We start from the raw sequence: 27,169 nt of genomic DNA on the forward strand, positions 1-27,169 counted from the left end.
GCTCACAACCATATTGCGTCATAATATTGTGAGTTCGAATATGACGGATACACTATGATACGATCAAAAAATGAATTTGAAAGAATGAGTGATCGCAAAAATGCAATACAATCCCTCACGATTGAGCGCGTTGGCTATCACGCTCAAAATCAAGCGCGCTCCAGTTAGCGCGTGAAAGAATGTGTCGTGTAAAGGTAGCTATTGATATTATAATACGCGTCTAGTAGGAATCACAAAGAGCATGTATATGCCATTGATTACCTTGTAGGTGTCGCGGGGACAGTTTTCAACGCATGTTCGCTCGCTGCCATACTTGAAGGAGTAATGTTTACAAGCGTAGCAGTCCCTCGAGGTGGGGCCGTTGCAGCCGCCCAGGCAGCTCCGATGACAACAAGTCCTGTTGTTCATGCAGCCGCTCTCGCCGCATGCAATCGGGCATACTGTACAAATTGAATAATACGTTTTTAATTTATTTGTAAACTTAGATCACTAAACAAAAAAATATGTAGGTACTCATATTTGAAAATGTCGTAACATAATACTATTTATATATTTACTATTCCCGATTAGGACCTCACAGGTCGTGACTTAAAATCTAATGGACACATAAAAACATTGTGTTAATCTATACTTCTGACTGACACTATAATCATCGAAATACAGAAAACTAATAAGAAAATTATCCCAGACGCGGTTGTAGCCTCGCCTCATGCGGCGTTAGATTCAAAAATACCCAGCGAAATGTTTTAGCTATCAATATCTATACTACCTCATATTGGATAACAGTCATGATGGTGTATTACAATAATAATTAATAAATTTTTATTAATAAGTTAACGGATTACTAATGTCTAGTCAGTCCTAAATTCATTAGGCTTATATATAATAGACTTGACCAACGCACGTATTGTATCAAAATTATATTGTACTACATTTGCTATTATTTAAATATGAATTTCATGCAATGTATAACCACTGACTGATTCGAGATTTTGCCTTGTGAATTCGATAAAAAAGTTCTTTAATCACATATATTTTTAGAGAAGGTTGCACTCACTTTTTTGACAATGTTTGTCATCCCAGCAGAGCAGAGTACCCGAAGAGTCGGTAGGGCACATCGAAGACGTTTGCGGAAGGTCTACCGTTCGACTCTGCGCTTCAGGACATAGACCGCATAGCCGAGGATCGTAGTTTGACTGCAAATAAAATAGTAATATTAATATCGTCTAATTTACCTAATGTACGAGTGCAGGAGAAGATGCTGTAACGAATGATCCACATTCACCCTGAAGAAGACTTCCGGATGAAGTCCAGACAATTGTCGCGAAAGACACAAACATATCAAGTTTACTATTTCGCGTACATAGCTATATAAAATATAAATATTAGTGCCAAGACGAACATAAGCTTTAAATATAATTTACATTGCTAGTACAACGCTACTACAAATCCACCCCTCTACATATGTATATTACGTGCGCGCAGTATAATATTTATATGATATGTCAATTTACGCAGCTGACCATACGCAATGGCATAGACAACATTGTGCAAAACTAATAACAAACAACTTCCACGGTTCGCGCAATATGCTGCACATTATATTGGCCCAGAATTGTAATATCTACTGACCACATGCCCGTTCACATGTCCCTTAAACATATTACGAAAAAGTCGACAGATAAAATATATTTTCTTACTTGTATTATACAAAAATACTCATTATATTTATTGCTATGAATGAGTTTCGTTTGTGAGAAGAAAATCGGAGAAATAAATAAATAATTATTGTATAAGGGACTGTCAATAAATTACATCATCATCATAGTTAAGAGGGGATGGAGTATTGAAAAACTGTGACAAAATTAAAAAATAGTTCAAATTTCAAAATATTATACGTAGCAGAGGGAAGTCTGACAATTAAAATACGAGTAAAAAGGTGGTAGGGGTGGAGGTAGGAGGGGTAATAAAATACGAAATTTGTGTTACGTTATTTATATACGGCCCTTTATTTACGTATAGTAAGTACCGTACATAGTCTTGTGACTCGCATGAGTAGATACCACGTGTTATCTACTTCTATTATATATATATCCTAACTTTAATAAACTGCATTAAAAATAAAATAATATTTTTTGGGAAATCGACTTTAAAGCTTTAAACTTAAAGTCGTAATTAGCGTGCGTGATATCCGTTGATGTAGGTAGGATCTGAATAATAAAACAACTAATGCACGAAATATGCGACTCCAAATCTCAACATAATTAGTATGAGACCAACAACACGGGAAAAAACACTTTCCATTACGAAAGTCGCGTCATCTTTTCCGATGTGAATTGACCGGAAGTGCGAAATACAGAAATGTTACTAAATTTAGAATCGAACAATGATATTGCTGCTATCATGGAATATTAAGAATGGAATAATCAATCATTTTTATGGCTGCGGTCACTACACAGTAATAAAATGCCAATGCATGAATGAAGGAGTACCTACATTTATTCGTCATACATTATAATATAATAAAATCGTAAGCGTGCCGTGTCTGTTATAAAATATATTCAATTTGAACACGTTGTATTTGTATTATTGAGGTCAAGAAATATTTTTTTTAATTATTGTCTTCCCGTGCGTTTGTGTAGTTTAATCTCAGAAACGGCAGATTGACATACGTTATGTATTATAATAGTAAGCGTTCTCTAAATTTTGTAGTTCTTTCATTCGAATCGGATAATACAAACAAAAATTAAATAACCAATTGTTACTCTAAATATCAACTTACGAATTTTTTACAATATTTTTATTTACAACCTTTTTCGTATTAGGAACCATGCAGAAATGACGTCGCACCAATTTCAATACTGTGAAAACCTCCAATCCCCGTTACAGCTGTTCACAATTTGAATGTGACGTCACAAATTAGAAGATCCCTCCTAAGAGGACGCTAAGAGTCCTAAATTTCATGTTCTTATATGAATTATGGGGCCTCCTCAAACCCCTTCTCAACCACTTTGTCAACCTCCACCCCACTTTTAAAGTGAGACGCAATTTAATGTATGACCCCTTGACAGTGATCGTAAGAGCTTTATGTGATCATAGTACATGTAATATGTTTCATACTCACCCTAATGAACACGTTGTCCAAGTCTTTCGCGATGATCTGACTCCAGTCCACGGTGTCCGTATAACATAGCTGGTCGTTGTGTTGGATCCTGACGGCTCCCCGTTCGATTCTAGACAGCGATCTGAGGCCCAGCGACTGCATGTACATAATCATTCCACACAAAGTTAAATAAAAGACAAAAAATAGTCTGCCATTAGTGGAAATAAATCTAGCGCAGTATATAAGGAAAAAGAAATACCTTGGACCATTAACAAAGCGCCATCTAGTCCTAATCTAAGCAGAGCTTGTTATGTAGTAGGTACTTTTTTTATTTAAAAATATATAGTAGGTACTAGTACCTAATTGTCACAATCATAATAGATACCTTTAATACAATTTTTAGGTACATACAGAATAAACATAAGTAGCGGCTAGAGCAATCGGCTCATGCATACAAATGTTTCGTGAGGAATAGAACCCGCGACCATTGGAAGAAAGGTCGTATGTTAACCACTACACCACTTAAGTGTCATATCCGTCACGTAAAAATTGGCCTTCAGCCGCTCTATAAGTCCTTTCGCGAGTTTAGAGTGGCCCATGCACTCGTCAGTATTTTTGTCCGGTGAAGCTGTAAAGGCTCGGTCCAGTCAGTATTAGGTTAGTTTATTAGTATTAAGAGGCATTTTGCTAACAATAAAGGTATGTGTGATAGTGTATTTATCAATAATAACATTACAATACAATTTCAATAATAACTACGTATAACAAACAATTGAAATTCCATCTCGTGGTTTCCTCTGTATATGGAGTGCACACATAATCAAAATTATTTTAATGTTATATATGTAAACTTAATTATCAACTGCTCAAATAACAACAAGGACTAACGCAGTACAGTTTATTTCGTTTTTAGGGTTCCGTACCAAAGACGTAAAAAGAGATCCTTATGGAGCAAGCGACTTGGCCTTACGTCCTTCACAGCATTAAAGGTATTCCAGAAATTACTAACGTTATCGATTCGATAATTCATTTAGCTTTAACCACAACTAATTGATCACATATTTTTGGAAATAAAATAAAAAAATAAATCTACTTTTTTCGCAAGGGGATTCAAAATTCAAGTAGATCTTAAATTTATAATTATATGACCGAGTGTTCGTATTTATAAAATTTTTGTTTTACAAAAATAATTATGCGATCCGCATTTATAATTCATACGTGTTTATACCTTTAAGAAATATATGTTACATAAATGCATTTATTTCCTGCAAGAAAATAAATGAATCATAAGAAACTATAATAATTAAAAATATTTGTCCGGGACCCTTTCTACTTTTTACGCACATTATCGGGTTCATATTATTAATAGCTCAAGCGGTGTTTATCTTTAAAAGACTGTTACATTAAGCTAAATATTGTGTATTTATATAGTATTTTACGTATTAATCACCACGAAAAATATAAACAGTTGTACGTGAACCTTAAATAAACATAAGTAATACGGAATAAATTTCACAACGCAGTTATTTACTGCGTAATTAAAATTAGGATATGTACTCGCAAGTTCCAACGATGCGATAGAACTTCAGAGGCCCGAATGTATTTTAATTTACGGATTATGATGGAATTGTGAATCATGCCTATAGACTACTGTAACCGTTATCATCAGATGGGCCATATGCTTAATTGTCTCGCCATAGCGATATAAAAAAAGTGTCAGTAACGATATACGCTTGGGGGCACCAGTGGAGGATGATAGTGATAGGATGTACACAAAGTGGCAGATAGTCCACGTGTCGACTTCAGCAGTAATAAACCACGATTTTTCCAGGGGGGACGTATATGTTCTTATTCTTATAATATTAAATATTTCTCTATAATGGACATCAGAGTTCTTTAGAGTCCTATAGATCACAGTTCTTTTTGAGTTATTATTAGTGTGATAACGGATTAAAATAGCTATTACATTACATAATTCCGATAGAGACTACTATAATAACAATAGGTTGACTATAAAAAGTACTACAGAGTTTATTGAAGTTTCTTCTGTATGTAAATCAGATCTATTTTCACATGGAACATGTAGTCTTTTTTCGTTATAGATAGAGTTTATCACATTTCTGTTACAAATTAATAAAATTTTTCGGTCTGATATTGATATTAATTTAATACCTCAAGATGTTCATTGTCGTATATGACAATGGCGTAATCCTTGTAGAGGCGCATACCCCGCACCACCGTGAGGTTTGGAAACAAATCGCCCAAATTCCGTACACCTTTCGCTCTGGAAAAGGAAAACAAAAGCATGTAAGGCAAGTTACACAAATAAAAAAAGTTAAATATACTAAAAGAAATTCAATAAATAACATCTGATTGTTAAATTAAGCTACTATACTTTAAAAACTGAGTACGTGCTGTAAATATGCATGACTAAATCATATTTTACCCTTTTATACATATCTTTAAGACATTTTCTATATATAAATGCATGCTAATATAATAATTTTAATAGAGCCTAAAATTAATTTATATTTATGTAATAACAACCAGCTGAAAAATATCTTTAAACCACATCCCCTAACAATAGATAAGTATAAGTAGTTCCTTTTTGTTCAGTTTACTGTTATGTTAGCGCGTGGGCGCCCTTACATAAACTAAATCTTTTGTTACCTTAACAAGTTTTTTGATTAAATCAATTTTCGCAAATTACTACATAACTAATACGCCAAATCTTATAAAGAAGTCGTTGACAAAAAAATCTGTTATCTGTTTTCAAAACGGAATTAGTATTTTTAATAAACAATTATTTTTCTGTTCAGTGTAATAATGTCTCCTAATATATTAATTTTATACCACATAGTATGTATGCCACATGAGTTGCGTTCACCACATTATCGGCATTTGACTCTACTTCTCACTACCTTGTCTGGGATTACATAATGAGGATATAGTGACCATTTTATATGGTATCATCAAAAATCTAGATTGTAACCGAGATACAATACCCGACAACAACAATTATTTATTTCGTACTGAATATACATTATGCCGTTAATAATTTTATATATGTTAATAAAATGGTAAACGGTAACCGCCGCCTTTATACATTAAAAGCAGTACGGACATCACGTTATCATGTGACAACAGCGATATTACTGATGTATCGCCGTTCCAGAGGAATAAGATATCATGCCTATAACCGAATAACAATTTGTAAAGGACGCTGCATGGTGGCTGAAATAGATGAGAGTGAGTTACTCAAGCTGACTACATTTTGCAGAGTCTACTCTGGTGATGTTCATTATTATTTTTCACTTAAGCATTTAAGACTATAACGTACCTGTAAATCTTGATATATTCCGTAACTTCCCGGAGTTCAGGGAAGCTCACGTTCTCAAACGTCCGAGGGTTGGCGCGTTCCATTAGGACAATGCTGAGCTGCCCTTCGATCACACGACACCCTCGGAGCTTTTCCATACTCTCTGGATACGTTCTGATGTCCATTGATGGACACACTGCAACAATAAAAATAAATATGTGACCTCATGTGACAATCTAACCAAACAACCAAACAATGAATAAAATTTATATTTCGAATGTGACTGTCATATCTATTCTTATCTATTATAGTTTATTATTGTTTAAACTAATATTAGTTTTTCATAAAACTATTATTTAATAGCATTTCAAATATCTAATTTAAATTTTGTGTAAAATCGTAAACAGGTGTATTAGCGTCAGATTTGAACGTCACTCGTATCGCCTACGTGCATTGCATCTACAACAGGATTGAATAATGTGTTCTCTCATAATAATAAATCCTGCACGTTAATGGAGTTTTTTTAATGTAACTGGTAACCACTATATACATCAACAATACTAGGGACATCACATTATCATGTGACGCTATACACCAACTCATGCGCTGCCATTCCGGACTAACTAACATCAACGATATGGATTTTATACTGGAATTACATTGCTGCAGCTTATAGTCGAAACACAGCTAACAAAGCAAGCTGCTATGGCCGAAATAAGTGAGACTTAGGTATTAAAGCAGACGATTTTACAGTCTGCCTTCAAACTCAACACTCTATCTGATTGATCGAGCTTCGAACTGTTCAGGGTGCATAAGAAGTAAGGGCACAAGGTAAAGTAAAAAGTAAAAAAAATATTATATTACTTAGCAATTAATAAATTGATGGCGCAAGACCATACTCTATAGTATGATGTGGGGGATCTAATTACAGCAGTCTACAGTAGATGGGTTGTAAAGACGATGTACAGACGCACTTAAACGATTAAGGACATTAAAATGTTAGAAATTTAATACATTAAACGTGTCACAGTGACTGTTATCGAACTCCTTCGAAAAGATTTGAACCCATTATTATAAATTTTTTGGAGTATATTTATTTAGGTCTTAGAAAAGATTGTAGGCTAATTTTTGTACCCATAAGTGGCCATATGCAGAGATTTTCTTTACTATAAATAGTTTATATGGCAAAACAACGTTGCCGGGTGAGCTAGTAGATATATATAATCAAGCCACTTACAACAAAACAACACAATATCCCGAACACGTGTACAGTTTATGAAATTAATTAGTTTGTTGTTGTTTTCGCGAACAAGTTGATTATTGGCCGTTAATGAACTCCCACAGAGCAATTCCGTGACAGACCACATGGGAAGATATTTGTTCTTTATTACATTCCGCCTTGACTGACATTTATATGTCTAGCGGCTCGTCCCGAGTTCAGCCGGATTTAACAATATATTAATGTGCCTAACAACTAGTGAAATATTTTTCAAATTAGTTTCATAGACTCCTCCGCATAAACAACTGTCAAAATTCGCGCTCTTTATTTATGATATCATACGTGTAGTATATACTAATACGTGTAGCAAAAACGCAACTAATATGAATAAGGGATGGATGAGTATATTGGTATATTTTTTTTACAATTAACTTATTTTATTATATATAATGGTAAAAAAAATATATATTATTCAATACTATGTGATTGATACACATACATATACATTTAGTTTTTGACAATAGAGCCTTGGAAATGGTCAAACCAATATTAGTTATGGTTGAATTTAGTCATCTGGGTGACCAGATCACTAATAAGTGTAAATAGCAATGAAGATATATATCTAATTAAATTACCTTACAAACCCCTAGTCTGTTCCAATACTATACATGCAAAACTAAAACTGTCTGTCTATGTATTCGATAGATATTTTTTTCATTTATTCATAAAAAATATACCTAATATTTTTGATGAATTTCGGTTTATTTAACTTATTATGACATTAGTCACTATCAAATTCAATTTCTTCATTAAGGCTAACTTTAAGTAACATAAACCAAAAATTTTACAGTAAAATTTATATAATAATTTCATACTTCCTAAAATTATTATATACATTTTATCGCCACGAAAATACGTCAAAACCATAACCATTTACGTCATTGGGTAATAAAACTTACCTTTAATGACTGTTTTTGTTTTAAAAAGATTACAATATATATGCTTACCGCGTTCCAATTTCTACTACTGTACAGGTAGAGTCCGCTATGTTCGCGATACCTGCCTATAGCTCTGCTTCTCCGAACTCAAGTCAGAATAAAAAAATACTGCGTAAACCTCATGTCGTACGTGAGGTCGAAGAAAGGAATTCCAGTCCATTTTTGTACTCTAGGTGTTAAGTGAACGGTTTGTTTGTGTATGAATCGTAAGGGACTAATTATGTTTATGGTAATTATATATACGATGTTTACTTTATTTATAAATACCCGTCGTATAGGAGGTGTAGGAAATGAAATGCAAGGTCATTCTATTGCGTCGTCGAAATTTTTCGGTCTCGCACGCACTTTTGGATGAGGGAGCGAGAGGTGGCACTCAGAGAGCGCATGCACGCCAAAAGCGCGGGAGGGATAATTGTCAAGATGGCGCCGCTTGTAGCGTAAACAATGCGGCATGGCATGAGCATTATTGGACTTGGGACCCCGGAACGTTACCTAACGCTATACCCAAGCATGCTACGGACAGCCTTCGGGAACGCGGTCTCAGTATAAAATACTGTACTGCACAATAGCAGCTATCTTAAATAATTTAACTAGTGATTTATTGCAACCTCACAGAGAAATATCTATACTTAGCAATTATTATAGCAGAACCTACAAAATCATTTGATTGATTAGTTAGGACGTTGTATGATAAGATATATATTTACTTTTTAAACATTAGTAAGTAATAGTGACTATGTTGTAAATACTGTAATTACTGAACATCTTAAGAAATACTAGAACAATAATTTAGTACCATTTTTTTTTATATTTACATATTTATTTTAAAAAGACGATATATATAGGCGTAATAGATAACCTGTACACACCATACAGTATGGTAAAATAGCGTAACAGGTATGGTGTGCTGAGAATCATTCAGAAAAGACAATGCATCGCAATGCACTCGCCTTGTCAAGTGGGATGCAAATGAACTCGTCGCATACCTCTCCCCGCGCACCGTCCCAGCAGCTTCTGCCACTCAGCCCAGCTGATATTAATAGAATAGGTAGGTAAGGAATGTTATTGTGCTTATACGAAGTAGAGATGTTATTACAAGTTGTCGATAATAAATCACATTGAAAAATGTACTCAAATGTTTTCGAGATTTATTTTGTAAGTACCATTCTATAACGATGTTGGAATGTAATCGTTTTAATTATATAAAATAATTATGTATACAAAATATATATATATATATATATTTATATTTATATAAATAGAATAGTATATAAATAGGAGCAGTCAGTGATAATGTCCCATCTAAAGTGGCCAACATATATGAGAATTGTCATCACAGCTTTCATTGTATAGAGAGAGAGAGAGAGAGAGAGAGAGAAAGGATTAAGATTAAAAAGCTTTTTATCAATACTTTACTTATCAACAACATTTTAGCACAACTGATTTAGTTTCTTAAATACGCTTTCATGATGTTTCTCCTAAAAAAAACATTATTTGAACAAAAGCACGTTTTGTACACGTTTTTATACAGAAAAACAATGCCACGATCCTCTTTAGTTTAATTTCCGACTGGTGTGAAACGTATAAAGTGTGTGTACTGTGTACGGTTGTTTGGTTACCCTAAGTGTATTTTTATCGATAACGACATTTTTGTCACCAACATATTTGTTTTGTACTCAACTAACGAAATATTGAACGCGGCAAGCTCCACGTCCACGACCCTCTGCTACCCGCACCGCGCTTACTACGCCGTTACTACAGCCTCCGCCCCCTTGCCCCCACCCGCGCCAATACACCCCGTACCATGACATCGTTATACTACTCTGTTCGACGGCATCAATTTAAAGCAAAACTCACAGGCCCCTGCTACAAGAAATATTCAAACGAACTTCAAATAAACAAAAGTTTCATGATACGGAAAGCGGTTTGGTTCGGTTGTTAATGGTGGATTCCGCGTCACTTTTACGTTTTACGATAAGTAATTTTATAAAATTACAGTCATTCAGCTCGGTAGCCGAGGATCGGATAAACACGGTGAGTAATATGTACGCGTAACTCACGTGTAGTGTGCATTTTATTACGCTCATCGGATCATCATATCATTATGATGCACGTGATGCGCCAGACAGTGATTACAGGTTGATAATGCGTTTGCTATTTCACAGATGACTGTAAGATAGTCATAATGATATCATGTAATAAGGGAATTATAATTATGTATATATAGGTATTATTTTTATTTCGTAATACATATATTATGTAGTATATTTACTACATAATGTAAAAATAATTAATTAAAATTAATTGCTTTGCGGTTAATTGTTGTGGTAAACCGAGATTTACCTTTAGTGCCTAACTTACGGTTTAATATTGTAGAATAAGTATCACAAAATACTTATTAGTATTGAAGAGTATAATTATATTAAATTGATGCCTTTTTGATTGCTATGTTTGAAATTAATAATTTTGTGTGTGGTGTCATTAAACCAACATTGGTAACATGTAACTATGAAAACATAGTAAGTCCTTTTCCATATATCCTTTAAATGAGAATTTATCTAGCATGAGTCCTCAAGAAAACAGTTTCATAGAATTTTCTATTGACGTCATATTTTCTAGTGCTGACGTTTGAACACACGTCTGACGCGACCTTCCTGAATCGTAATTGTATGTAATTCTCCCCTGGAATTTACGAGAACAATTTATGAATACAAATTGTAATTAAGCGACTTTGAATGAGAAAATAAGGCGGATTGAGCTTCTTCAACGCAATTGTTTGCATTGTGTGCCGCAAATTAATTTATATTACCTACAATATTTTAGCACGTCAGCGGTGAGAAAACATTTTCGGCACAAGTTTGATGTCGCAAATGGATTCGATGTTTTTAAGCTGTTGAACTTCCACATTAACGCCGCTCTGAAAGAGGAAACTTGTAAAAGTCTTGATTGATGCATGTGTTACGTGGTTGTGTCTAAGTAAGATGTATTTATTTGGAAATTATTCTGATCATGTCATTATTACCTTCAAGATGCTTTCAACATATTTTGTATTTATTGTACTTTAACATTGTTTGGTTCTGACCAAAAGAATTAAAAATAAGAGTAGGATGACAAAGTTATTTCAAAGTATGCTCATAAAGGAATTAAAGATGTCAGTTACAACGAATAACAAAAATTACGCTCGAAAAATGTTGTCATCGATTTTATTCGTGCCAATTTATATTATTTACGTGTATTATTTTTGTGTGATATTTTGCACGTTGCGTATATTTTCTACAGGGAATTACGCGATCATGTGCGGGGGTTGTATTTATTTTCATTCAAGCTGACTAGTATGAGTTATAAACAGAATAAAATGTCGTTATTAAAATATTATTCTCTATGATAAATAATTGTATGCGTACAGATAATGATCTACACATTTCACAAGCTATACTGCAAACATTGCATGTGATATTTTCATTATTTTTTTCCTGTTTGTGACCGCATGGGTGCGTCAGCGGACGCTTATTCGTTTCGCAGAATATCTTATTAAATGCAACAAACACTTGAGGCAAGTTATCTTTTAATCGCATTACAAATTCAATGGTGGAACATAAATGCAGGTAATTTATTAAAATTACGGGGAACAGTCAGTTAAATGTATAATAAGAGAAATACTACATAATCTAATAGAAAAATAAGTAGCGAAATAAATCACTCAAACTTTGTCTATATAAGTCTAAAGTAGAGACAATTTATTATTAAATATAAAAAAATATATTGAGTTCTTCACCTACGTCGGTTCATAAATTAAATATTAAGACTATAATTTGAACGATAATTAGCGTAAATGCCAATTCGAACTCATCGGTGGTCTAGCGGTTTAGCACACTGCCTTGTTTCCTATGTTCGCAGGTTCGATATTTCTCACGGTACAAAAATTTATATTAATGAGTATGATTGTTGGTATGGGTCTGGGTGTTTTCTATATATAATTGTATAATGTATATATTTACATGTAACACAAGCTCTACTTAGCATGGGACTAGATGGCGCTTTGGCATTGTCCTGGTTTATTATTATTAATTCCTAATAACCTGTCACGAAAGCGATGGGGATAAACATTTTAATAGAGCGTTGATATTAATCTGATTAATTTTATAAACGCGAAAGTTTGTACGTATGAATGTTTGTTACTCTTTTACGCAAAAACTACGGAACGGATTTTGATGAAACTTTACAGTAATAAAGCTTATTCATAAGAATAACATAGGTTATAAATTTCATGCGGGTGCAACCGCGGGCACTTCTAGTAATAGCATAGAGATAAATAACTCATAAAGTACATGTGATGTCATTCACAAGTTAAACATTTCTGTCAGCTGTTTAGTGTCATAAGGTATGTACAATGTACAGTAGCAGTGTAATGATCCGTATCGCGACAGCCTCGTATGACACAACGGGATTATTACATCATCCATGTTTGCGATCATCATTGATTAAAATGTGTAGTACAGCCATGAATGAACTAACTATATTATGTACTATGTTCACAATAATGCACACGGCGACTTCAAAAAGAAACAATTTGGTTGATTATTTGTTATTGGAGTGAATAAATTGAAATACACCAAATTGTATACTAATACATTGTATCATAATTAAGATATGCAAATATTTCGACGGGTACTCCTGCTATCTAAAAACAAAGTAATATTTAATTAAACAAGCAGTGCATAACAAATGTAAAGATATTGGAACAAGGGGGAAAAATTGTAGATTAGATTATAATAATTACCAGAGTTCTTAGTTGTAATGTTTGTTACATTACAACTAAGAACCAAATACGACTAATAATAATGTTAATTAAACCTAGAATAGAACTACCGTAGAAAAGTTTGAAATATTCCTAGAATTTGAATTTCCCAAATTAATACAAACAGAAAAACTAATCATAATTATGTTATTTCGCCTCTAAATAATCTAAACTTCAGTAAGTTCAAAATAACCGATTAATATAGAATTTAAATAAGGAATCCGAACACATCCTGGATTCAGATCCTAATTCAAATTTGGAAACACACTATTTGATTTTTGTATGTAATAGATAAACTTAAAAAATACTGGACCACTCTAAAATCTTATCTATAAAAAATCTACTGTATTTGTTTAAAATACATAGAATATATTATATAATAATACGGAAACATGCTACTCGAGGCGACCCAATGAATTCTGTTATGATATTTTAAGAATATGTGGGTTTCTGAAAACGATAATTGAAATGACCCCATAGACATACCATAACCACAGAGCATTACTTATAATTTATAACTAAAATGAAAGCTTCATCTAATGTTCGCTCTGAAAATAGTAACCGTTGTAATACTGCGTAAACAAAACAATAGTATAAAGTGTTTTGTTTACGCAACACTTTAAAGTACAAGTAGTAAAGGTGGTGATGTTTACAATATTTTTCGTATTGTCCACTTTTTTATACAATAACCTACTGAGTGGCATACTTAATTTAACGCTATGCAACGACAGGCCGTGGGAACGGCTCCGAACTCTCGCCACGTCGAAAATTCGGCATCAAAGGTGCGGCGGCGCAGACATTCCTATGGTCTGTCGCTTCTTGTATGGCCCGGAATGACCGCCTAACCCAACTGAAATTAGGTGGAACCTGGGTTATGAGAAAATTATGAACTAAAACTTACAAATAGGTTACCGGTAACTTTGAGTGATTTTACAATAATCAGCAACAACAATATGGATAAAAAATCCTGGGAAAAACTAGAACTGATCTGTCCAATACGTTCACAGAGATTAGGCCACCGATACAGGTAGGATTAGGACCTTGTTGACGTAGCGAACTATCTACATAATTATCTGGAATAAAAATATGACAGAAAACATTATTATATAAATTAAAAGCTATATATATGGCCCGTTAACCATTCTGACATTAACTTAGTATGATCAATTATTGAATAATATTATGTTAATAAATATTGGTATCATTTATACATGCATATATTAAAAAAGAATATCTAACTGCGACGTTCAGAGGTAACGGTAAAACGACTTTGTTTTATGTTATACTATTTTGTTTTAATTTATAATAGTAAAACAGATCCGGCTCCTTACAGTCTTTATACGAGTCAACTAAATAAGATTATTCTTTCTTAATTTAAGAGCAGCTCTCTTGTCAGTGTAGTTTTGCCATTGCCCACCATTTTCCATTAATCTCTTTATTTGTTGATACAACATTATTACTATATATTATATATTACTCTTCCATCCGATCCCCTGTCAAACGAGGATCGAAATAACGAAGGCCTGAACCGAGGATAGAACCTCCAGCTACGCGAGAGAGAGAGGTTTGGAGTGCCACCTGCATTAATTCCCTATGGTACGGTGAAGCAGCAAAGACCTACTGCGGCCAACATCATTAGAATAGTTCGAAAAAAAATCTCTGTATTGGAGATAACGTCTTGAGCCGACCGATGCGGCCTCTCATTGCCGCGTGCGCAGTGCGTGCGCATCTCGTTGAACGCTTATGCAGTGATGCCAGATTAGTGGTTCTTTCCCCGAATTTGAGGCGATTGGGGTAAAATATTAGTAGTACTTGTAAGGTGAAAAAAGTATCAAGTTTACGTAGATCCACAAAACAAGGCCACAAGCCCACTGGCTAATACAAATAATAAAACAAGCGGCCTAAAAAGGCCATCAGAGTCGCTAAACTAGTCACTACTAGAACACACAGCCTAATAATGATCGCCAGGATCGCGACCCTATCTAAGTAAAAAAGTTTTTATTTTGATGTTGCAAAATAGTGCTTTCATTTTGGATTTTTTTAGAAAACCCGAACATTGGAATGATTTTGGATAAAATTTGGGAGGAAAGCCAGACGGACATCAGGCAACACTGCGTCTATGCGGATTCTGTCTGTGCAGCTCTATTTCCGACGCCGCCGCGGCTTGCGCATGACTCACTGCACTTTCACTGCAAATAGTGCCGCTAGATTTAGTGCAAACACATAGGCAACAGACACCGCGAGCCGATTACAACGATATACGAGTGCCTACTTATCATCCGCATGCTTCTGTTCACTGTTCGTTAGCAGCAGCGGACGTCTTCTCATCCGTACCAATTAATACAATGGAATTAATAGACCGTGATTTTCTAAACAGACAATTTTTAAACAGCATAACCATTTTTTATCCCCTCATTATGTGTACTAAATACTGAAAATTATGTGTTATGTTTTTTAGTCAGGGGGTAAGGGCTGTTGTGGTCTAATAGTTTAGTGTCTGTATATCCCAAAGGTGAGTGCTGATTTGGACAACATCTAAATACTTGTATGTCAGTTTACACTTTACCTAGTGATTTAACAAATATAATAAAATCATCTTATCAGCGATAATTGTTGCCCCACCAGCTAGCATATACCGTTAGCGCCGTCGGGCACCACTCCATTCATTAATATCTAGATAGTAGTGAAGGTTATTTTATATTATTTATATGATTGCATAAAACTCAATTATTTACATAGTTACGTAGGTTGTTGTATTATTATTATTATATATAGTGTCCCATCTCGTAACAATTCCCGATGAATTTGTCCAATAGGCTAACTGACCTGACTTCATGCTTTACGTATGCGTATACCTGCGGCAAAGGTGCCGTAGTGCTTGAGAAGAATGATAAGATGTGCATATACGCCTCGAATGTGCAGCGGAGGCGGGAGATAGTGCATCTACATTCATCAATTAAAAGGGTAGAGTGCTTTAATATCGAATGCAAAGTACACAATAGGGGGTAATCGCGAGTCGAAGTTATGCAGCGTAATCGTCGGTCGCCCGAGCGCGGTACGTCGCGCTACGTTGATTTATGTTTCCGGTGTGTGAATGAAGATATCAATGGTGGGGCCGCCGCGCCGGGGCACTCCGCACTCCGACTCACATGGTGTGGCGAACGGTCGCCTCTTATTGTTACTGTACAGTGTACACACCGCACGTTACGATTACCACGACAAATGCAAATAGGCCGTGTATTTTTTACTTCTATATCCGGTTTCAGTCTGTTGTTTGCGATTTCGAATTGTAAACGATCTGAATTGGCATAAGAAATTCAAATCAGCTTCAATATTATATGCCTATATTATTTGATACAAATTTATGAGATGAAATGTGTAAAATCGGGAAATTGGATGTTTTTAAAATTTTTTGGTAAGAACCCCTCGGCACAACGCTACTTACATTTAAGTCTTGAATAACGACTTGAAAGTTATGTTAGTACCAAGAGAAATCTAAGAAAATTTGATACTGAAGAGTAGGCAACAAAACATAGATGAAAAAATTTTATTTCAATGTAGAATGTCGAAATTTCTAACAAAAGTAACACTTTTAAATCGAAACGACGAGAATATGGAATTGAAAGATAAGTTATATAATATAAATGTTATTTAGAATGACCTCAAACGATATATAAACAGTAGGCAAAATGGAGCAAAACAAGTTGCGCAATCGATCGTAGGAATGGTGACAAACGAGTAACTCTCCACAAAGCGAGACAGCAAAGTGTAACACCTCAGTGATTCGACTCATCCACATCAGCTGACAATCGTACGATAGGCAGCGCTGTAGTCGCAATCTTATTTGTTTTTCGAACTATTCTATTGCTAGTCTTTATAGTTTCACTGGATGAAAATTGGAAGAGTGTAGAAGGCAGTCCAAACCCGTAGAAGAACTTATGGAGTGGCTAAAGTCCAAGTTTTACCTGCTTGCCTGACGTATTTGACTAATCTATGGACACCGCTAGGGGTTCGACCCTCAAGCAGTTGCAATTTTGATCGACGTTTTAATATCGCAATCTATGTTTATTTACAGTGCATTTAGACTTATCTTCAGCATAATTATGTTATTATCTACACGTTGGAAAAAGTTACAGAGTGCAATAACAAAACAGCTTCCTAGTGCTTGATTTATACAAAATATGTGATTAAAATATATGCCATACACTGAAACAGTACATCTTAGCAATTGTATGATAACCATGAACATGTTTCAATGAATGAACAAGATTTCTTTACCTTCGTTGCGTAAATGGACAGTAAGTATTAATTTACATGATTAGAAAAGTTAAATGTAGGCTCTAGTACAGTTTTTAGGATACATTGGATCTTGTGCCTAATGTTTAAATAAAATAAAGCATTATTTAACATAATTGAAGAATAAATTAATGTATAAAATAATTAAACAATATTTCTACAAATTCTAGTCGATATACATACATATTGTTTACGTCGTGTTTAATTCATCCAATTTGTATAGCACTTAATTTTGAAGTAATTGCTATTACTGAGCCGTTTCATATAAAAATCTATTATAATAATATACATACCGGAAAAATATACTGTCACTTAGTTTATTTCAGATTGGATGATGAATACGACCCCACCGCGAATCGCTTTGCCGTGTCCATTTTGATAATTGACTGTCGATAAAGTGGCTATAAAATATTTACACTCGTTAGACGACCCCTCGCTGACATTTACTATCCATACATACATACAAACGGGAATTAGAGTACAATCGAAACTAGGTTTTACAACCCAAACAGTATATAGGCATCTGTTTATGGTTTCATATTTCTGAGTTTTGGTTAAAGTTTTATGTATTATATAACTACATAAAACTTTAAATACATGTTTTTTTATTAAAATTTTTATTTTATTCTTATAAACTAATATTTGAATAACTTAATTATGAATTCATAAATAAATTAACGAACTTAAGTAATTAGTACTCATGCAAGTAATTTTGGTTTTAGTCATAGTTTGAACCAACATCAAAACAGACAATAAACAGACAGAGATAATAGTAATGTACGACGATGTCTCAAATGCGACACCGTTATTTTTTTAAGTAATTAGAATAGCAAACAAGCTTGCCTGCCGTGATTGTAAGGAGTAACTGTAGCCGAATGAAGAGCACTACGGACATCAAATTATCATGTGTAGCCCGTGATACCACTTACGCACCTTACACACACTTACCTTGGTAAAAATTATTAATTATATTAATTTACACAGTGCTAATTGCTGCTTTATTTTCCTTCAAATCACGCACATTCTCAACATTCGCGTGATTTGGAAGGAAACACTATAGAAAAAGGAAAACCATATAATTATTCCTTTATCTACAGGAAAATCAACAGTGCAGATTGTTGACGTTAGATTATAATAATTAACATTCTACATATACATGATGATGTTTGTGTTTCTTACTTTAGATTGCTTTGATCATAGAGGAAGAGGAGAGGGGGAAGTTTTTCTAGCTTTATATTAAAAAATATGGGTCTAAACCTATACATTGAATGTGAAGGAAATTTTTAGTAAAAGGACCATCGTATTAGTTAAGCGTTTTGGTTCATACTAAATCAATCGCTTAATTAAATACGACAATAAAATATAATATGTATATAATCCATATACTAAAAGAAATAAATCTTTTAGTATATGGATTATATGATTGAACAGACCGTCGAGACTGTTATCCTGAATAGGGTACTCAGATCCATTGCCAACTGTTGATATTATGGAGAACGCAACAAGCAGACCTTTCGCTGGATATATTAGAAACTAATGTTGCAGGGGGCAAGCCTGGACAAGGCAAATTGAATACGTAAAGAAGCTTGTATATAATGCACATACTTCATTTGCTTAATTATAGTTATTTTATTTGTGACATATGTGAAATTGAATAATTGTTTAATAAATTTTATTTCGAACGTAAATGGTTTTACACATTATAAAATAAATTTACACTTTCTCTTAATTTACTTTGGACATTTCAATTACAATTGACACTTTTATGATTGTTAGTAATTTCATTTTCCTAACTTTCTTTACAAGAAACCTTTATTCCCATTACGGTAAACTTTCATTAGAAAACATAAGTTATTACTAAACATATAAATTTAATGTCATATTCATTTGTCCAAGTATATTCTAATAATGGTAATTCAAAATAGGCAACCATCAATTTAACTAAGTTAACATAATCAATTCAGCATTAAACAAGCTGTTATTACAGAAAAGTGGAACACAATTATAGTTCAACTTGTGAATTTAACATATCGCTCAGCGACTCAGGGTAAATAATATTACAGTTAAATACTTATATGGTTTATGTATATACATAAACCATAGATTTTTACTATATCTATATAGATATAGTAAAAATCAAATACATGCTAGTATAAAACTTAAAGGATACGACGCGTATTTGGAATTGACTTTTGAAGCGAATCGTTAATGACTAATTTAAATGAATACAGAATTAGCGAAATGGTTGTGTATTTTTTTTTAATTATACCTATAAAGGAATAAAAGTTGAATAGTTCAGGACACCCGTAGACAGACAAAAATACATATAAAACTTAAATAAATGCAAAAGTGAGCTTATTGAGAAAGTTAACAATGCAATTTTTTTGGAAGTCAATTGAAAGATCTACATCGTATCAGTTTATTTAGTAGATATATGTACGGTACCTGTAAATAGTCAGTACTATTGACAAAGCTCAAGAGAAGGTGTACCAACCTACCTCGTCCGTAACGAGGTAAACGATGTGGTGAACAATACTAACAAAGTACCTACAAATTGTGGGCCGCTCAACGTAACGATGAACTAACAAAGCAACCGGACTTGACTCTTCAGTCATATCTGTACGAATCAGCAATCAATTTATAATTGTTCATCGTTTTAAATTATTTTTCCGTGCATCCCCCGTATAAAACGCGACAAAAATAAATAGTAATTAAAAACCACACAAATGAAATGCAGTCATGATGAAATTGGAAATAAAATTTAAATTATTAAGCAGCCAAAAAACTATGATCGTACTTATTTAACTTTAATGCACAAAAATACTGTATACATATGGCGGACACCTTGCGGCGTTATCTACCAGTCAACCAAACGCAAAATATATATTAATTTCTATAATGATTTAACAATCAAATTATACATAAGTACAATCTCAAATTGAAAGTAAGAAAAAATAAAATGGAGTAACAAAACAAAAATTATAGAGAGAGAACTATATGGAAATAACTAAAAAATGTAAAATAAGGAGAAGGAGAGTACAAAAAGTTACAAATTTATTTGTCATGATGACTGAATTCCTTCTGAATGTCATAAATAGCCACAGTAGTAGTAGATATGCAAATGTTATGAATATTTTATTAAGTACCTATTTGTGTTAGATTACAGTTCCGAAAGTGGAAACTATCATTGGTGCTATACGTAGCAAAGTTTGCATGGAATATAAAGGCATAGATTAAGATATAAATAGACAACGTAAATACTGTCATTAACTTATAAGAAAACTAAACCTGTCTCTCACTACTAAAGTACTTGTCTTGATGTTTCACAAAATATTTATTGGATTAAACTCTCCCCTGCACGAAATACTATGTATATGTAAATTTGTGTTTATCAATCCTCTTACACTTTTTTTATCTAGATTTTTTAAAAACTTATATTTATATTTTTGTCAGCGTTAATTAGATGTTACATCACCTAATTTAACAAGCAGTAGTGACCCTTATTTATAAACATACGTAGAATCTGTTGAAATTCCGAGTAATCCATCACGTCGGTTTAACTACATAATCCTTAATTCCGTCTATTTATTCTTACCATATATTATTCTAACTCAAGGCCATTTATAGAAAAAATATATTTTTTAATCACAACATCAACTAAATGTTTAATTTATAAGTGCTAAACATCAATTTTTGTTTGAGAAAGCTTCGGGTAAACGACAAACGAATTTGTTGTTTATCCTCAAGTCGCCTTTGTAAAAATTGGGTACCTCGGTCTCATCTATTTCAGCCGCTAAGTAGCTTGTTTTTTAAACTGTATTTCGATTGTAGGGTCAGATAAGGCAATGAAATTACAGGATAAGAGGAATAACATCTTAGTCTAGAATTGGGAAATATGAGTGTTCACGTATATTATAGGCGATGATGGTGGTACTATACTGCAGGTTATCCGCAAGTTGGCCATTAAAATTACATAATAAAAACATGGTCAATATGTATTTAATAGTTAAACAATTTGATACTTCAATTAAAAATCTCTGTTGTATTATTCACTCTTAAATTCATACATTGTGTGTATTGCATATTGTCGTTAAAAAGGAGCAAATCTTTTATGGTACCTAATGTATATAATTCTTTACCCTTCCGAAAATTCCCTGTAGCAAAGCACTGCGGATAAGAAATGTTACATAAATAATACATTTTCCCTATACACACAGAATGCATACTCATTTCATTGGGCGGGCAACACTCTGGTGACACTTAACCGTCGTAATACATGATAACGACTGTAGTGTAAGTATTGCCAGTTACGACACGGAGAAAAAAAAATATTCTTTAATTATTTTCATTTAAATAACTTTATTGACAAAAACAAAATGCGAACAAATTCCTAAAAGTATTATATTACATTTTTTTAACTTTATTAATATGGAATAATCACCAGCTTGCGTTAACGGTATACACTAGCAGGGCACCAGTGGAAGATTATACGATGTGCATGAACAGGTCAGTCCATTGTGCAAATACACAAGAAATTAAAAACAACAAGGTTTCCAACCTTGCAGAGGTAGATCTCATATTGCTAGGAATATACCTACTATTCTAACTATAACTAAGTTCCAACTCACTTATGATATACCTTTATAATCATGATGGTTTGATGATGAGCTGTACGCAGTACTACGACAGAAATTATTCCATGTTTCTTTATATGAAATAGATATAAAAAGGGTTAGTTGCCAATTGACATCATTAGGCAACGTTTCATAAGTATCGAACTCAACTACGTTTGTACAAACGGACGAACGTGTAAAGTGTGCTGACGGGCATGACATGAAAAAATAATAAAGGGTTTTTCCATTTACCTTTGGAACACTAAATTTCAAGACTGTTTGTATGCATCAGCGGGCGAGTAACGTAATAGGGTAGTAGTAGGTTGTCGTTGTAAATGTAATTTGAAAACAATTTACGACACTTTGTTGTGAAATGACAATTCTTCTATAACCGGAATTGAAACTAGTTCTAATAGGTCTGATAAATCTTAGACTTTGTATCGTAAATTGGATGAGGTCAAGTGTCAAATGCTTTACGAGCGCCTACCTCAATTAAATTTGCATTATATTCCTCTCAATTTAAAACTGTTTTAAATTTACTAGTTACTCAATAAATGTAAAAATAACAGAGAATTCGAGAATGTAATGCGTGTGTTATTGTCGTCAATTTATAGATATAATACAGATATTTTACACAATATTTATGTAATATAACAAATGACCATTAGGTCATTCTTTATATTACATAAATATTGTGTATACTACATTACTATATATGTATATACCTAATACATTAGAAATTTAGAACACTAATATTATTTGTTTCTACCACTCATTCGGAACGCTCATTACAAGATGAATGACCAAGAAACATGCGTATAGATTTTAAATAAATGTTGTTCTATGTAAATACACATTAACAAGGATTAGGCATGCGACAATCAACATCAAAACCGCTTACGTTCTATACAATTATTGTATAAATTAACTTAATATTGTATAGAATATCTAAATTATACATATAATATTGCCGGTAACACATATAGACAACTATGTATTTACGTCCAAAGTAAACATCACTTAGAAGCTATATTTTACTTTTGTATCATTGAGGTTACTGCCGCAATACGTGTTGTACTTCATGTAAAAAGCGGGATGGGATAGGCTTTCTGTTGAGGACATTTATTCGGAGAATGTAATAAAAGTGGTACGGCGTCGCGGGCCGGCCGGGCGCCGCACGCCGCCGCGCGCCTCGCGCGTGACCTGCCTTCGAACATGTCGCTCTCCACCGCAATTCTACGCAGATACTATTTATTTACGCATGCCGCGCAGATGGCGCGATAATAGCACCCTAATCCAACTAAAACTTAACCTCTATCTATCATACGTCTAATATAAGTAGCTCCTAAATCATTTTATAATATTTAAGAAATTGGATCTAAGGATAAAATTACAATATTGTGTAATCGGAGGAAGGGGATTGTTAGGAATGTAGATTAATATCCCCATTGTTAGCAATGTCCCATCATGTCAGGTTGACGTCCACGCGATTCCCCCTGGAAACCATCATGTCAATTTCCTGGTGAATTTGCCACGATTGGCTAACTGACCTGACCTCATACTCATCTCATCATACTCCGCTGGTGCCCCGCCAGCGTATACCGTTAGCGCAGGCGTTGGGCACCATTCCATTATCGTTCCTTAAAAAAAATCTGTAATAATTTCACACATTTCTATAGTATATCTGTCATTATCCTTACGAAGTCGCGAATGCGAAGAAGGACGACGGACCACTGGTTTCTTATACCGAAACAAAAATAACAACGTATTTATAGCATTTGTTACTTTTGTTCTATTTTAAATTTATGTACATTTCTTTTATTTATTAATTATTAAAACTTTTGTAAGCTTATTTTTAAACTATAATCTATAATCCAGCCCATAAAACCAACGTTTTACATTTATACCAAAATAAACCATAACATAAATATAGCAGTTGAACGCACGTAAATACTTATAGATTACTTCCCTGTTTATGTCATTGAATAAGTACGGTACATTAGTCATTATAACTTATATTTATATCAAGTCGACAATCCATGCATATTTGAGTGTACCCTACGATATTGTTCACGCGACTATTTTTTTAGTTAATGAGGTCATCATTATTGTGACTTATAGTGTAATAGTAGTCTAGCTGTTTAGCACACCGCCTTACTTCTGATGATGATGAAAAAAGGATTTTATGTGTAAGGTCTGCTTAGCTTGGTACTAGGTGGAATTGTCCAGGATTATTATTTTATTATATATACATGAAAGACGCATTTGTATAGAGCAAATCCCAATGATTTCCTATACTAAATATTATGATATGTATTATATAATATATTATATACATAAAAATGTGTAATATCGACCATATATATATATGGTCGATATTACACATTTTGTTTTGTTTTCCGTTTGGAACACTGTACAAGAATTTAGTTTAACACTACAGGTGTCAATACTGCGTTGTCGACTTTCTACAATAATTAACCAGCACAATAAACTATATTTTAAGACGAAATATTCATGTCAATGTCAACCCGAGCACGAAGACGTGACCATTCTCGTTTTCCAAGCCTGTGTGGTTGTAGATTATAGATTATTGCCAATCAAAACAACAAATATAGAAATCTTTAAATTATATATCTACACATATCACAATATAAAGTCTAAAATAAAACTAAACATTTTTTCATGCGGTTCTCATACATCAATAGTGACTTTTGAGGATAAGACCCGCGCCGCGTCTGCCTATATGTTCTCGATAATCTCAAAAACTACTGAACGGAATTCATGTGGTCATTTAAAAGTGATTTCTGGGAAATTATTGAGAAGTTTTGTCTAAAGTAAGCAACGGGTGACGGGTCACTAATTTCATTATATAATTAAGATTTTCATACTTTGTTAACAGATTGTTGGTCGGTGTTAAAGCAGTTTGTTGTGAGTAAGTTTTTATTAGGTTTTTACCCGATCTATTCGTATCGCGTTATTCATGAATATGTATTGGGATATAATTGTAACTTACTTGAAACTAGTTATACATACCAGTTGGTCCTTGAGGAACAATCCAATATTGTAATAGGAAAAACCAAAGAGTATTTATAAAACACATTTATCAAGTACTAAACTTGTTTCGCATTCCTGCAGTCGGAATTAGATAAGTTGTTAAAAATATATAAATATTTTCGTTATTTCATAACCGTAACCTTTTAGTATATGATAAATATTAAATTTTAAGTAAACTTCATCACAAAAACTGATTCCAAATAGGTTAAACAGTTTCTGAGATCAGCGCGCACAAACGTACAGATAAAAAAAATAAGAATCATAGTTTTGGGTTTTATTACGTAGATAAAATATCTCAATAATAGTTTTCATTCCATGTACAGACAGCAATCAGTAACGTTTTTAGTATATTTATAAATTATTAACAGACCCCGCATACGTTGGTTGGCCATAAAAATTAAACTCACTATTAAAAAATAAGGATTGATGGGAGAAAGGTGAAATTTTAGGGTCTTATGTATTTAATATCACATTATAAAAAAATTAGCAAAAAAATTAGAGGTGGACAACCCTTATCACATAGGGATGTGAAAAATAGATAGTAGCCGATTCTCAGACCTTACTGAATATGCATATAAAATTTCATAAAAATATATAAATTCTCGTGTCACAATGTACCACCATAAACGGTTATAGGAACTAACATTATGACACGAGAAATTTAATTTTTTTCCTTATTATTATTACTTACTGGTATTTTTATTACCAGAATCTAATTGTTTACTACAATAGAGTGTGAACTAAAAAAAAACTGATAAATTCATACTGGAACGACTAAAAAGCTGTTGCCAATCATTTAGTTACAGAATATTAAAATGTGTAGAGTTAAACTTTTTGGCACTTAATTTGTACGCTCTATTTGTATGATAGCCATGTAACAGGCAATCATCGGATGAGGTGCGTTACACATTAACATTCGTGTTATTGACTAATGACTTTATCTTAACAAATCCAATTCATAGATGCATATAAGTACACATTGCATTGTATTTTACTTGAAATTCCATGAAATCTACATCCGGTGTATGCTATTAATCCTTTTCTTTTAACTGACTTCAATAAAGGAAGAGGTTCTATGTTCCATCACAAGGTATCTTTTTTAATATGCAATAGCAATTATCGAGACTTCGCTTTTTTTAATTTAAAATAGCCTATTTTCACATCAAATTTCATAAAGATTCAATGCGCAGATTAGTTATGAAAATGTAACATATAAACAGAGATATTGCAATATAGTTTTATATAAAACTAGCTATACCCGCGACTTCGTCCGCGTGGAATTTGACTTTATTTTTCTAAAATAAAAGTAGCCTAAGTTACTCCTTATTACTTTCCAAAAAAAGTACCGTCAAAATCGGTCCAGCCATTTCAGAGATTAGCCGGAATAAACAGACAGACAAAAATTGAAAAAAATATTATTTTGGTGTATGTACCGTATTATGAATACGGTACATATGCATGTAGTAAAAAACGATTATTTAATTATTACAAACACTTTGTATTGGTTGGGTGATTTCTATGTATATTAAGAAGAAGAAAAAATTGAAGAATTTATAAATGATAATAATGTTTTTGTAGAAAATATCTAACTTAAAATTCAGAGCGCTGACAATGTTATCTGATTGAACAGAGATTAAGTGCGTAGTGGTTTTTATGTTGATTGTCGCATGCCTAATCCTTGTTAATGTAAATATAATTAAAACAACATTTATTTAAAATAGCAACACACAAGTTTCTTGCATTTTCTCCTTGTGATGAATCTGCATTTC

General features: G+C 33.2%; 1 protein-coding gene across 1 annotated transcript in view; it reads right to left on the bottom strand.

Annotated features, from left to right (window-relative positions):
* The window catches only part of LOC131845935 (insulin-like receptor), an 89,456-nt gene that overhangs the window by 15,087 nt on the left and 47,200 nt on the right, over positions 1 to 27,169 (bottom strand). The window contains exons 3-7 of the mRNA XM_059195098.1: positions 6,444 to 6,618; positions 5,276 to 5,387; positions 3,125 to 3,259; positions 1,058 to 1,196; positions 262 to 440 (exon numbers count right to left, since the gene is read on the bottom strand). Coding sequence (XP_059051081.1) covers positions 262 to 440; positions 1,058 to 1,196; positions 3,125 to 3,259; positions 5,276 to 5,387; positions 6,444 to 6,618 — 740 coding nt within the window. The remainder of the gene's footprint in view (positions 1 to 261; positions 441 to 1,057; positions 1,197 to 3,124; positions 3,260 to 5,275; positions 5,388 to 6,443; positions 6,619 to 27,169) is intronic.

This window comes from Achroia grisella, unplaced genomic scaffold (genome assembly GCF_030625045.1).
Source record: "Achroia grisella isolate CSIRO2021 unplaced genomic scaffold, CSIRO_AGI_Agris_v1 utg487, whole genome shotgun sequence".
In the NCBI taxonomy this organism is placed as follows: Eukaryota; Metazoa; Arthropoda; class Insecta; order Lepidoptera; family Pyralidae; genus Achroia; species Achroia grisella.